At 31.8% G+C, this 14,931-nt stretch overlaps 1 protein-coding gene across 2 annotated transcripts in view; it reads left to right on the top strand.

Moving 5' to 3' along the window:
* Positions 1-14,931, top strand: part of FHIP2A (FHF complex subunit HOOK interacting protein 2A) — a 46,405-nt gene that overhangs the window by 11,790 nt on the left and 19,684 nt on the right. For both annotated transcript variants that reach the window (XM_001368228.5, XM_056803704.1), the window contains exons 4-11: positions 1,080-1,184; positions 1,568-1,690; positions 8,156-8,449; positions 8,668-8,864; positions 9,682-9,796; positions 12,050-12,126; positions 12,230-12,422; positions 12,626-12,795. In XM_001368228.5, the coding sequence (XP_001368265.1) occupies positions 1,080-1,184; positions 1,568-1,690; positions 8,156-8,449; positions 8,668-8,864; positions 9,682-9,796; positions 12,050-12,126; positions 12,230-12,422; positions 12,626-12,795 (1,274 nt within the window). The remainder of the gene's footprint in view (positions 1-1,079; positions 1,185-1,567; positions 1,691-8,155; positions 8,450-8,667; positions 8,865-9,681; positions 9,797-12,049; positions 12,127-12,229; positions 12,423-12,625; positions 12,796-14,931) is intronic.

The raw sequence follows: 14,931 nt of genomic DNA, 5'->3' as shown, positions 1-14,931 counted from the left end.
CTAGGGAAATAAAATTTCCTTATGTTCCTAAACATTTTAAGTTCAAATGGGTTTATTTATTAGTAATAATTTTAATGTATGTGTGTATGTTATATAAATAGTGCTAAATATCTTATATTGTCTTGTTCAATTCTTAATTATTCAATTTCCACTTCTTCCTCGTTATGCCCAGTATTCTTTAACTCATTTTTCACTGTTCTGTTTAAAAAATATATATATTGAGTAAAGATAAGGATTCTTGAGCAAATTAATAAGGGTTATACCAGTATAAATATTATTAATGATTTACATTCACATATAAGTGTGAAATAAGAGCAACTTATGAATTATTGAAAATATATTTTTGTCCCTCAAATTATAGTTTATATTCTTTCCTGATAAATATTTGTGTTGAAGCTTATAAAATATTCATTGAAAGGCAGTATAATTGGCATTGATTATAGAGACCTATATCTTATATCTCATTAATTCCTCACTCATTTGATCCTATAGTGTCAGTTCTCAGTTTCCTTTCATTTTTAGCCAGTATTCTATGTTTAATACATCTGATTTGGGTTTATATTTTCAAAGATCTTATTAAAATTTTTACTAGTTATACAAAATGCAGTGCATGTCATTTTACAAATAATTTAAATCAAGTATAATTGTTAGTCCATTAAGATATAATTTGTGCCATAGAATCTCATTTGTTTATATCTTGCACATTAGGAAGTTTCCAACCATTACTAAATAGTATTTATGTGCCTCTTTAGTTGTAAAATGTTTAAGATGAACACTTTGAATATAAATAATCTGACTTTGCTCTTAGTAAACTTAGATCTCACCATTATTTTATCATGTGCTTTTAGAAATTATGAGTCTTTAGTTTCACAAACTATGTAGTCTGATACAGAATTTTACTTCTGGAATATAAACTTGTGATACTTGACTGACATTTTTATTCTTACGTTTTAATTATCTAGTTATATACTATGATTCTGAGAAGATAATAAACTTATGAAAATTCTTTTTCCCATTTCTTTACTTTGCAGTTAAATGTACTTTTATCATGTTTCTCTTTTTCTTGTGTTTGTACCTAGTGTCCCCCAGGAATGAAACAGCAAGTATTGGCTTTCTATACTAAACTTTTAGGAAAAATCCGGCAGCCACTACTTCCACATATTAATGTACACAGACCAGTGCAGGTATTTTTTCCCCCTTTCACATAAAATTATTTGTTTTAGTTTGGTTTGGTATAGAAATTATTTTAAATATTTGCTCAAAGGTGCTAACAGTACAAGAACTTATCTTTAAAAGAAAATGTTTAGATCTAATCAAATATCAGCTATATGTAATATATGAATATATATGTTTACATGTTCATTCATCATTGATATAATTACTGATTTTTATTTGAAATATTGAAGATACTAAGAAAAACATAAAGAAAATTAGAATATTTTTCCTATCTACATAACCTACACTTTATGGCTTTGCATAGCATATAAATATTTGAAGTATCAAAAAATTCTTATCTTAATCCACCTCTACATAAATTATACAAGAGTATTCCTTTTTATTTAAACAGAAATTAATCAGACTTTGTGGTGAAGTCCTTGCAACTCCAACTGAAAATGAAGAAATTCAGTTTCTCTGTATAGTGTGTGCAAAATTGAAGCAAGATCCCTACTTGGTCAATTTTTTTCTTGAGGTATGTAACTAAGATGTCAGCCTTCAAATTATGCTTATGTTTTATAGCTAAAGATAACATCACTAGTTTCAGTTAATAATTTTAAGAGAACTTTGCTTTTGAAAATACTAAAGGCTTAAACTACTTGTTTTATCAGTTACTAAGACAACTTTTATTTGATACTTTCTGTTTTATTCCCAACTTAATGATACTAACAGAATGTACTTAATGCACATTGTTTTTTTTTCATTTTCTCTTTCTCTCCATTCCTGCCCAATTTATTCTCCTTTCCCTCTTAATTCTCCCCTCATTTTTCTCTTAAGATCATTTATACAAACTAGAACTACTCCTAGACTGTGTCCACATTAGACTCCTTTTATGATCTCTGATGATGATAGGCATCAGAGAGGATATGTGTATCATTTCCCTTTATTAGAATATAAGCAGTTAATGTCCTGGTTTAGTCCTTTATCATTGTTTATTCATGTTTACCTTTTCATGTTTCTTTTTCATGTTTCTCTTCACTCCTTTGTTTGAACTTCAAAGTTTTTGATCTTTTTATCAGAATTGCTTAGAAGTCTTCTATTTCATTAAAGATCATGTTTTTGCCCTTATAGGATTATTCTCAATTTTGCTGAGTGAGTTATTCTTGGCTGTAAGGCTATATTTTATATATAGCCTTATATATATGATATTATATATATTACATTCTGGAAGAATGTAACTTCGCAACTCTTTTACAGTGGTAACTGCTAAATCATGTATAATTCTAGCTGGCTTCTGCTACTCAAATTATTTTTTTCTTGCTATTTGCAGTATTTTTTTTCTCTGACTTGAAAACTGGATTTTGGCTATGATGTTCCTGAAGCTTTTTTTTTTTCCTTTGGGAGTTTTTTTCACAAAATGACCAAGTGGATTCTTTCTATTTACCCTTTGGCCATTGGTTCTAAGAAATGTAGGTAATTTTCTTTTCAGATTTCTTGAAAATATGATGACATTCATATAGTTCAATGATTTTTAAAAAACACTTAACTATTTTTCCCTCTATAGGATTATACTTAGTTTGGTTAGATGTAATACTAATATTATAATGTTAGTAATAATAATCAATACTAAGTATCAATTCTAAGGCAGAAGATTAGTAAGGAATTGGCAACTGGGTTTAAGTGACTTGTCTAGGATCACATGACTAGGAAGTATCTGAGGTTAAATTTGAATCCAAGGCCTCTCTATTCCAGATCTGGCACTCTAATCATTGTGTTACCTAGCTGTCCCTCAATGATTTAAAAAAAAAAATTATTTCTCAATTGCATGTTTAAAAAAAATGTTGTTTCAAATTCTTTACCATTCCTTCCTTGCTCCCTCTTTGAGAAAGCAAGCAATTTGATAGTGGTTATTAATGGAAAGTCATCAATATTCCCATATTAGTCATATTACAAAAAAAAAAATACAGACTAACCCCTTCCCTCCCCCAAAAAGTAAAAATTTAAAAAGTGTGCTTCAGACTGCATTCATTAGAAGTCCTTCTGAATTATTTTGGATCACTTTCTTAATCTGAATAGCTAAGTCTTATATAGTTAGTCATCCAGACAATGTTGCTGTTACTGTGTACAATGTTCTGGTTTTGCTCATTTCAGTTTACATCAGTTCATATAAGTTGTCCCAGGTTTTTCTGAAAGCATCTTGCTTGTCATTTCTTATAGAACAAAAGTATTCTATTACAGTAATTTACTACAACTTGTTTAGCCAGTCCTCATTCTTCATTGAGGTCTCCCCTCAACTTCCAGTTCTTTGTCATCACAATAGGTCCTTTCCCCTTGTCTTTGATCTCTTTGGGATTTAGACCTTGCATGGAATTGCTGAATCAAAGAATATGTACAGTTTTATAACCCTTTGAACAATTTGGACAATTCCCAGTTGTTCTCCAGATTGGTTGAACTAGTTCACAACTCCACAATCAGTGCATTAGTGTTCTAATTTTTTCACATTCTCCTTCAGCGTGTTATTTTCCTTCTCTGTCACATTAATCAATCTGAAAACTGCCTATTCATATCCTTTGACCACTTATCAATTGTGAAATGGCTTTTATTTTTATAAATTTCACCCATTTGATAAATGATACCTTTATCAGAAAAACTTGCTATAAAATTTTCCCCCAGTTTCCTGTTTTCTTTCTAATTTTGACTATATTAGTTTTGTTTGTGCAAAAGCTTTTTAATTTCATGTAATCAAAATTAGCTATTTAATTCTTGTAATCCTCTTTCTCATTTGGTCATAAATTCTTCCTTTATCCATAGATCTGATAAGGGATATGTTTCCATGCTCCCCTAATTTACTTATATTGTAACTCTTTTGTCTAAATCATTTATCCATTTTAACATTATCTTGGTATATGGTATGAAATGTTGGTTGTTTTATGCCTAATTTCTGTCAAACTGCCTTTCAGTTTTCCCAGCAGTTTTTGTCAAAGGTTGTGTTTTTACCATCAAAGCTTAAGGATCTTTGTGTTTATCAAACACTACATTACAATAGTCCTTTACTACTGCGTATTGTGTGCCTAGTTCAATAGTTCTTGAATTTTTTCTCTCTTTTGCCCTCCTTATAAGCCAGTTTTTGCTATATGTTATATTTTCTAATATATAATAATAATAATAATACATAGGCTTTTGACTTTATTTTCATATTTCTCATTGTCTCATAGAGTCATTGACTTCTATTTGGTCCATTCTAATTTTCACGGCATTTGTTGTTTAGGTACAATTTTGTACTTCTTTTCCAAATTTTTTTTTTATCAATTATCTCTTTTCCATTTTTTCCTCTAACCACTCTATAAGAACATTTTAAATTTTTTTGTAAACTCTTGAATTCATGCCTACAATGAGGTCTCTTCACCCAAGGCTTTGCTTGTAGATATTTTGGAATCATTCTCCTCTAGAGTTGTGAATTGAACTTCCCTACCACCATAATAGTTCTTTATGGAGAGGATTTAACAGATAGCCAAAGGGGTTTAGGACATATAAAAGATTAAAATCCCCTGCTTTAGCTGAATTTGGTCATTATTATTTATCTGTCTCTAAAGTAGGAGCTTGCTATTATACTAGATTTATAATTTAGGTAATTTAAAAAATTGTTACATTAGCATGGTCTGGCCATGAAATACTGACATCTCTACAATTATTTGAATCTGCCTTTATTTCTACATTTTTTTAGTTGTATTCTTATGATTCTTATTTTTTCTTGATAAATGGACTCCCAAATATTTTATATGTTTGATAATTATTTTGAAAGAAATTTCTTTTTCTATCTTCTTGCTGAGTTACTTTTTTTTTTAATTTGGAAGATCTTATTTAATTAATTTAGAATATTTTTCCATGCTTACATGATTCATATTCTTTCCATCCCCTCCCCCTAATCCCCTCCTATAACCAACACGCAGTTCCACTGGGTTTTATATGTCATTGATCAAGACCTATTTCCATATTGTTGATATTTGCACTAGAGTGATTGTTTAGAGTCTACATCCCCAATCATATTCCCATCAATCCATGTGATCAAGCAGTTGTTTTTCTTCTGTGTTTCTTTTCCCACAGTTTTTCCTTTGAATGTGGATAGTGTCCTTTCTCCCAAGTACCTCAGAATTGTCCTAGCATTGCTGCTAGTAGAGAAGTCCATTACATTTGATTGTACCACAGTGTATCAGTCTCTGCATAGTGTTCTCCTGGTTCTGCTTCTTTCACTCTGCATCAGTTCCTGGAGGTCATTCCAGTTCACATGGAATTCCTCCACTTTATTATTCCTTTTAGCACAATAGTATTCCATCACCAACAGATACCACAATTTGTTTCGCTATTCCCCAATTGGAGGGCATCCCCTCATTTTCCAATTTTTTTGCCACCACGAAGAGCGCAGCTATGAATATTCTTGTACAAGTCTTTTCCTTTACTATCTCTTTGGGGTATAAACCCCTGCTGAGTTACTTTGGAATTTTATATAAAGGTCACTTTATTCTGCTACTTTCCTAAAGTTATTCATTTTTATCCATTAATCATAGTCAATGCTCTAGGCTTCTCTAAGTCATTATGCTGTTGGGGAAAAAACGTTTTTTTCTTCTTTGCCTATGCTTATTATTCTCTCAATTACTTTATCTTATTAGAGTAGGTATATTTATATAAATACATACTTCTCTCTGAGCTTATTGGAAAGACTTTTCACATTTTCCATTATAGATAATGCTAGTTTTTTGTTTTAGCTATACCATTTTCCCTACTAAGTAAATACAAATTTATTCCTGTGATTTTTTTAGTGATTTTTATGTAAATAGGCATTTTGTCAAGATTTTTTCCATCTATTGATATAATCATATGACCTTCATGGCATTGTTATTTGTATGGCTTATGTTCTTTGTCTCAGTATTCATTAGAAATATTGGTCTGTTTTATTTCTTGTTAAAGAAGGAATTTGGTAGCATGCCAAACAGTTTATGTAAATATCAGAATTGTTTTTAATGTCTGATAGAATTCCCATCTAAATCCATCTGAGTTTTTTCCCTTTAGAAGTTCATTTGTGATTCCTTTTATATTTTGAGAATGGTTTTTTAAAGTTCTTTATTTCTTCTGTTAACCTCGGTATTTTAAAAAATATTAATATATTTAATTTAGGTTTTCTTTCTTAGAATATAATTGGGTAAAATCATTTAAGTTGTTATTTTTCACCTGTTGTGAATTCTCCTTTTCTTTTTCATTCTGTCATCTTGGTTTTCTTCTTTTAATCAAATTAATTTCTATTACCCCCCCCCCCCACACACACACACATACACACTCAAACTTCTGATTTTATTTATTAGTTCAGTATAAACCCACAAATTTTTAGATTACTATAAAGTATTCATTTTCCTATTTTGCTAAGAGTTCTCCTTTTGTCATATATATTCTTCAGGAATTATTAGTCATATATAGGATAGCATATGATTTCTCTACAGAATAGTATATGCTGGTCATATAGTATGCTATTTTCTGACTGATTCCCCTATTCACCAACTTCATTGCTTCCTAAAATACAAATTCCGCCATTCAGTTTTTAAAGACCTTTATAACATGTCTCTATACTTTTTTCCAGCCTCATCAGTTGTTATTCCCCCCCAAAATCTCCATACAGTCCAGCCAATTATACCTTTTCTTTGTCCCTCACACATGACACTCTATCTTGGTCTCCTGGTCTTTGAATTATCTCTGTTCTCCATTCTTGGAATTCACTCCTTACCTTTAAACCTCATAGAGTCTCTTTTCCTTTAAATAGAGCTCTGATACTATTTTCTTTTGGCATGAAACATTTTCCTCATCCTCCCAATTCCTAATGCCCTCTTTCCCAAACAACCTTGTATTAAACTAATTTGTATATATTTCTCCTTTTTTCTAATTTTGTTTATTATATGTATGTTGTTTTCCCCATTAAAATATAAACCCATTGCAAATGGTCATTATTTCATTTTACTTATGTCAAAATTGCCTGGCATGGATACATTAGATGCTTAATAAATACTTCTTCATTGATAGGTAGTAGCTATTTTTAGTCTATTATTTTCTTTGCAGTTGTTGCCCTGTAATTCATATGTTCTTAGCTTGATTTCTCAAGATACTTGATGATTAGCTATATTTCTAACATTAATTAAAAATTTATTAGTATTATGATTTTAGTTCAGCTAAAGGAAAATCTTGCTAGTCACTTGCTAAGACAATTTATGAGGGATTCTAATTTGTGTTTGTAATATGGTTTTTCCTCACCCATTTATGTACTCAAACTGAAAACCTTTGCTTTAAAGTTGATTTTTTACTTTAGGCTTCTTTTTATGTTTCAAGAAAACAGATTGTCATAGCAGAAATTTTGGAATCCAATCTTCAAAGATAATAAGTAAAATGCCTCCATTATGTTCTTATTCTTTTAAAAAGAGTACAAATGACAAGAATGTTAACATTTTTATAACTACAAAAATCTTGTTATGAAAACATCTTGACAGTGATACTACTCATTTAAAACTTAATATTTCCTAACCTTATTTGAAAGCATGTAATTGTCTTGATCTTATTGGAATCATAATTGATATTGCCTTCATGATGCCATGTCTGTTGGGTACTAGATGAACTTTGGACCTAGAATCAAAGTTTTTTCTGTTCTGTTAGGTGTATCTAATATACATTATCAATAAAGAAATGAAACCAAATAATACCCAACTAGTGGTCACTTGTTTCTGCAGAAAAGATTTCTCAGGTAGTACTAAGGTTTTCTTTCATAAAACAGTTAAGGGGTATAGTAAACCTATTTGATACATGGCATTACGTTATGCTGCAGTATTTTTTCTGGAGATCATTAATGCCCTCATTGATTATTGTAGTACCTACGCTTGTAAAATATTATATAGAAAATTATTTTTTTTCTAGGCTTTGTAGTTTGTGGTGCTGTTGGTATAACTGAAAATGTTGTTCTTTTTAGAACAAGTTAAAATCATTGGCTTCTAAAGAAGACTCAGATGTAGTTACAGAGGATACATTAAAAGGGCAAGATTCCTTGACAACAGATCCAAGGCAGGCCTGTGTACCTGAGGAACTCTCTAGTACCATTGGAATGGAACCAACAGAGATAGAAAATGATCTTCCTCATCAACCAGATGATCTGTCTACAAGACTGGATCAACTAAATGTCACTTCATTGCCTGAGGCTTCTACTGTCCGTCCATATCAGGATTACAATTTAGTAAATTCTTTGCTAAATCTTACTAGAAGCCCAGTAAGTTCAACTTTGTCTTTTACAAGTCTTGTGGCTTTCCTCTTGCATGGTTGTGGTAGTAAAAGTTTGAAATAAAACTTTTAGAATATTAAAAATCTGTTCTTACTTTAGAAGAAGATGTGTTAATATTCTTTTACGGTTCATTTCTTTCCCTAAAATTACTTATTGGAACTCATACTCATGATTTGAAGGGCTGCTATTTTCCCTTTTTTTTGTAGGATGGTCGAATAGCAGTGAAGGCATGTGAGGGTCTGATGTTGTTAGTAAGTTTGCCGGAACCTGCAGCTGCCAAATGCCTTACCCAGAGCACTTGTTTATGTGAACTACTGACAGACAGACTTGCTTCCCTTTATAAGGCTTTACCTCAGTCAGTGGATCCCTTGGATATTGAAACAGTAGAAGCAATTAACTGGGGGTAAGAAATTTCATTTGTATTTCTTCTTAAAGAAAATTATTTTAAACTGTAATTTCTGTTTCTAAAAATGTTTATATTTTGCTGTTCTGTTTTAGGTTTGTTAGAAGTATCTAATTTTTAATGAATTATTGTACCATAATGGGTATTGGAGAATATGTGCAGTTATATATGTAAACTGCTTTTCTTTTATCTTTGTTAAGATAGGTAATCTTTATAAATAACTCTATATCCATGTATCTAGTTCCCTAGCCTTTAGAGATAAACCTTTCATGTATTGGGTTGCTTGAATGCTGGGGTGTCTTCCTTCCTAGGGGTATCTGCCCTACCCTCACTTTTTTAAAACCAGAGTTATGGAACTATTTTAGCCTCTTACTTGAAAAAGACACCTCATTTTATTTGGCTATACAACTGGCAGTACTGTTAACATTGCACAACAGAAGAGGGAAAGGAGGCCTATCTAGTTATCTATTTGCAGGTTCTATTATCTGCCTTCACTTCTTTTCCATACCAACAATTATGGTATCTGATTTTCTCATTGCTATTGTCCAGAAATTATGGGGGAAAGTGATAGGAGGTAATCAGGCATATTTTCTTTTCTCCTTAAATTTCATTTAGAATAATATATAATAGAATATTTCTATTTTTCTAATCTTTGTACTACTTTATGGAAACACTCTATTTTATGAAATTTTTCTTCCCTTCATTGTTACATGAATAAGAAGTGAACCTAGGTGGCAGAATGAAATGTATGCTTCTTGAAAGCTGTAATTAACATTTTTTGGATATCTTGTATTAAGAACTTTTCTGTATATTACAGTTTGGATTCATATAGTCACAAAGAAGATGCATCAGCTTTTCCAGGAAAACGGGCCTTAATTTCCTTTCTCTCATGGTTCGATTACTGTGATCAGCTAATTAAAGAAGCACAAAAGGTTCGAAATATCTTTTGACTTTTATATTTTTTGAATATTTATCTACTAGGTGAAATTTGAACTTCTTGCATGTGATCCAAGATAGATGTTAAATGCATTAATATAGTTAGCATAGTCTTTTAAAAAAATAATATTTTTTCAAGTTCAAGTTTTGGATTTTTTTAAATAACTTTAACAACTGTTCTTCTGAGTGCACTCATTTTCTAGTATGTAAAATGGGAATAATGCTTTGATAATTTTCAGAAATATTACAAAGCATGATGAAACAATATGTTATTTTGAGAAACTTGGAAAACTTGCTGTACTGTATGAGGAACCTGTCATACCTATTCCTCTGATGGTCAGTAGAATATTCCATGATCTCCTCCAACCCAGAAAAGAAAATTCAGCTTCACTTTGTTACTTTGCTGCTTTTTGCCTATAATTTTATTTGCTGCTTTACAAATGATGTGATTTACATTCGTCATACTGGATAGTCCATGGTGCTTTAGTCTTCTAAACACTTTACATGCATTCTTTAATTTGATCAGTATAACAGTCTTGTGAGGAAAGTGCTTTATTCTTCCTATTAAAAGGGAGGAAACTGAAATTCAGAAAAGTTTTGAACCTCAGATTTTCCCAGTCACAAAAGAGCATAGGAGATAGATCTAATTCATACCCATATCTTCATGACTCTAAGTCTAGCACGCTGTTTTTCTAGTTTCCTTAAACAAATAGTTTTCTTAAATAATTTATTTCAAAAAACTTGTTTTCCCTAAGTGAAAGTATTTTATAAGATAAATGAGCTAATTAGCCATCAACTTGAGTTATGAACTCTTTACAGTCTACCTAGATACTATATGCCTCTTTCCTCTTTGTTTTTGGATATTTGCTTAATATTGCCTGGGTCTAGAAATAATGTATAATTTGGATACATATATCAGTACATCAGGGACCTTGTTGGTCAGTCAGTAATGTAAGAGATTAATGTTGCAGAAAACCTGGAAAAGCAAATGTAATGAATGGAAGCTTGAAGATCTGTCCATCAAGGAAAATTCCAGAGGAGAATGTGACCTAGAGAAGGCAGTTGAACAAGGAGACAGAAACTGCTTCTTTGTCACTATTTTTCCAGGGACTTGAGGAGAAAGAGCTTGGCTCTGAAGACTTTTGAAAGCTGTTAATAATATCCCTCTTAAAAACTATACAACCTTTCTTATTTATCTTAAGATTTATAATAGATTAGGGAAATCCTGAATTCCCCCTCTCCTATCCAAATTCCCTTTACCCCTCCTTCCTTAAAATAAATCCCTGTTTCTGGTATTTTAGAGAGTGAGTTACCTGTTAAATTTTCAGTCAGTTTACTCATCCTGAATCCCAGCTTGAGTCCAACTGAAGAAGACAGCAGAAGTTGATGGGGTGAGGAGGAAAAAAGGAATTCTGTCTTCCCATTACCTTATTTCTCTTGTGTGTTTGCCCAGCACCTCAAATTACCATAAAAACCCCAGTAAAGAAACCACCTAATACAATTTGGCACCCCAGTTGGGACCTGAACCCACAATCCCTCACTTAGTAAATATTTATTAAATACCACTATGACACTGTGCTAAGCACTGGGCATATGAAGAAAATGAAAACAATAGTCCCTGCTCTCAAGGAGCTTATACTCTGCTAGAGGAAGACTATATATAAAGAAAGTTAAGACCAAGAAATGGGAAGGGATAGGGCTATCTGTTAAGGACATGATGCAGAAGGCCAACAGAACTCAGTTGGGTGAGAAATAAAAAAATGATTGGCTTGGGTGCCCTCCTTAAATGAAGATTCTGGAAGGAGCTTTCAGCCCCATTACCCTATAATCAGGGAGGGAGGAGCTCCAGGAATAGAGGATAATAGCAAAGAATTATGAGTTCCAGGGCTGATTTATCTTGTAGTGGGGTACTGACCAGGTACAAATTATTTTGGTGGTACAGGAACTCCCTCCAACCAATGTAGTTGTCATCCATCATTGACAGTCTTAAAGAGTTGCCTGAGACTCTGAAGGGTTAAATTCTTTGTAATAATACAAGTGTCAGAAGCAGTATTTGAACCTATGTCTTTCTGACTCAAAATCCGGCACTCAGTTTGCTTTACTAGAATACTACTCCATTTGGCTTCATTTGATCAAGATATGTGCTCAAGTAGAATGTAGATTAGGAAATCGTTTTTAAATTTCCTAAATATTATTTAAAATTCAGAGTTTTTTCCTATTTAAAATTTCATTCTTATACTGTATTTTAGTCTGCTGCTGTTGCTTTGGCCAGAGCTGTTCGGGAAAGGTTTTTTATTGGTGTTATGGAACCTCAATTAATGCAAACGTGAGTAGCTTCTTTCCACTGAAAATAAATCATAAAATTGGTGTTTTTATGTTATATGACATTTCTGCCACCAAGTATCTTTTTTCCTTTTTCCTTTATCTAGTTCAGAGATGGGTATTCTGACATCAACGGCTTTGCTTCATCGCATTGTTCGACAAGTAACCTCTGATGTTTTACTTCAAGAAATGGTTTCTTTTATTCTCGGAGAGCAGAGGGAACCAGAGACACTTGCAGAGATTAACAGACATCCACTTCGGCATAGATTAATTGAACACTGTGATCATATATCTGATGAGGTGAGAAAAGAACAATTTTAAATTTGACTTTAGAATATTTAAGATACTATCAAATCTTATATATAATATATAGCTATGTATATATTATATACATTTTCCATGTATTTAGTTACTAAGATTTGGAAACAAAAACTAATGCACAAAGGTAAGAATAATAATTTTAAAAGGTATTTTAAAATTCATTCTTATACTTTTGGTTACAGATTAGCATTATGACTTTAAGGATGTTTGAACATCTATTACAAAAACCCAATGAGCACATTCTTTATAACTTGGTTCTGAGAAATCTTGAAGAAAGAAACTACACAGAATATAAACCTTTATGCCCAGAAGATAAAGATGTGGTGGAGAATGGATTAATAGCAGGAGCAGTGTAAGTTTTTAATGTGTCAACTGAGCATCTTAAGTAGACAGTTTCTTAAACATGGAATCTTAGAATTGAAAGGAATCTAAGCAGTAATCTTGTCCAACTTCATACCTAATGCATGAATGCCTTCTATAGTATCCCTACAGGATAAAAAAAATATCACTAAATTCAGCCTCTGCTTGAACAGCTTCAGTGATAGGAAATCACTTTCTTACAAGGAAACCAGTTGCATTTTAGGGACAGCTGTAATTCTTGGAAAATCTTTCTTTAAATTAAACTGAAATCTTCTTTTTCACTGCTCCTTCCTATCCCTCATCCCACAAAAATTTAATACTTGGTTGTAATTCTTCCCTATGCTTAAAATGTAATAAATTTTCTTCATGTAATAAAAGCCTTAAAAAAACTGAAGAGAACAAGATATTCTCTGTTAAGTATTCTTGAGACTAAACATCTCCATTCCTTTTCTGATCTTCTGATGGTGTGGTTTCATGCTCCCCATAATCTCTTTGATTTTTTGCTTTCTCTTTCTTTAAATCTTTCTCATTTTTTAAGAGTTGAAAAACCTAAATGCAAAACAATCTAGCAGTTTCAAAGTTTAGTTGAGTAAAGCTTAGCTGTCATACCAAGATAGTACAGTACTACTAGACTTACAACTAATCTACTAGTCTTAAACCAGGAAGACATTAGCTTAGTCTTCTCTTCTACCACTTAGTCTCTCTGTGACCATGAAAAAAATAGTTAAATTTTCTGAGCCTCATGCAACTCCCTAGGACTGTTGTTATAAAGGGCTTATGATCTACACCAAAAATGGAGGAAGTTTCCATAAAGCCCACACTGACAAATCACAGGTCCTAGATATATTAACATTTGGATGTTTTAATACACCCACACTTTTAATCACAAAAAAAAAAAATTTATTCTGTCTGCTTTAAGTTTAAGACAGAATTTATTTGAATGAAAATATTCCTTAAATTATTTGTTAACTAATGATGACACACTACCTAAAAAAGCAGAAATAGTGTTTCAGAGATATTGCCCAACTTTTTTTGATTAATAAGAGTTGGAGGTTATCTAGTCTAACTTGTATATTGGACTGCAATTTATCATCCAGACTCCACATGCTATCTATAATGAGTGTCTTTACATTTCTGTAGCAGCTCATTCTACTTCTGAACATCTTTAACCATAAAAGAATTTTACTTATGTTGAGTTGAAATTCAGCACTCTGCTACTTCCACCCATTTCTCTCTCCTATTAAGTCTTTTGGGCCATGTAAAACAGATTTCATCTCATTTCCCACAGGATAACCCTTCATTTACATGTCATGATATGCCTAAGTTTTCTCTTCAGGCTAAAATGCATATTTAGTTTCTTCAACCATGTTTATGGCATGGTTTTCAGTACTCCCTTTCCCCACTTTCTCCTAGGTACTATACTTTGTTTTTTAATTTATTTTTTTTTTAATTCTGAACTCAAATACAAAAAAAAGAGACACAGAAGAAATTCTGGCTTTGAAAAAAGTACATAAATTTTACATGGTCCTTTCAAAATTATCCTACTTGTCTGTGTGTCTTTCTGAGTTTCTTTCTATTCTCTTCCGTGAATTTAAAAGTTATTTTTCCATCTTTTTTATTTTGAGGGGAAGGGCATCGCTATTTCTACCCATGCTCCCCTGGCCTCTCTTTTTCCTTCTACCTTTAACATAGTTTTTAAAAAAATAATATTGTTGCAACTAAGCATGGTTAAAACAACATAATGGCAAATTATAAACGTATGTGGCTGGACCTTCTGCTTGTCCATTCTTTGTTAGGAGATGGGTACCATATTTCAAGAGACATAGGTCTTTTTACCATAAATACAGTTCTTAAAAGCTTTCGCAGTTGTTTTCTTTATAGTGTTGTCTTGCAGAATTATTTTCCTATTCTAATTTCACTCCTATCAGTTTATTCATAATACCTAAGAGTCGCTGAAATAATTTAATCATTTCTTATGGTATGATCCAATACAATTTTATATGCAGTTTGTTCAGTTAGTCCTTAATTGTCTAAGAGATAGTCTTTTTCATTTCATTTTTTTTTTAACTCTTACATTCTGTCTTAATAACACTAAGACAGAAGGGCAAAGGCTAGGCAAACAGGGATA

This window comes from Monodelphis domestica, chromosome 1 (genome assembly GCF_027887165.1).
Source record: "Monodelphis domestica isolate mMonDom1 chromosome 1, mMonDom1.pri, whole genome shotgun sequence".
NCBI classification, from domain to species: Eukaryota; Metazoa; Chordata; class Mammalia; order Didelphimorphia; family Didelphidae; genus Monodelphis; species Monodelphis domestica.
The sequence above is the reverse complement of the archived record's forward strand: the minus strand, read 5'-3'. Positions and strand labels throughout refer to the sequence as shown.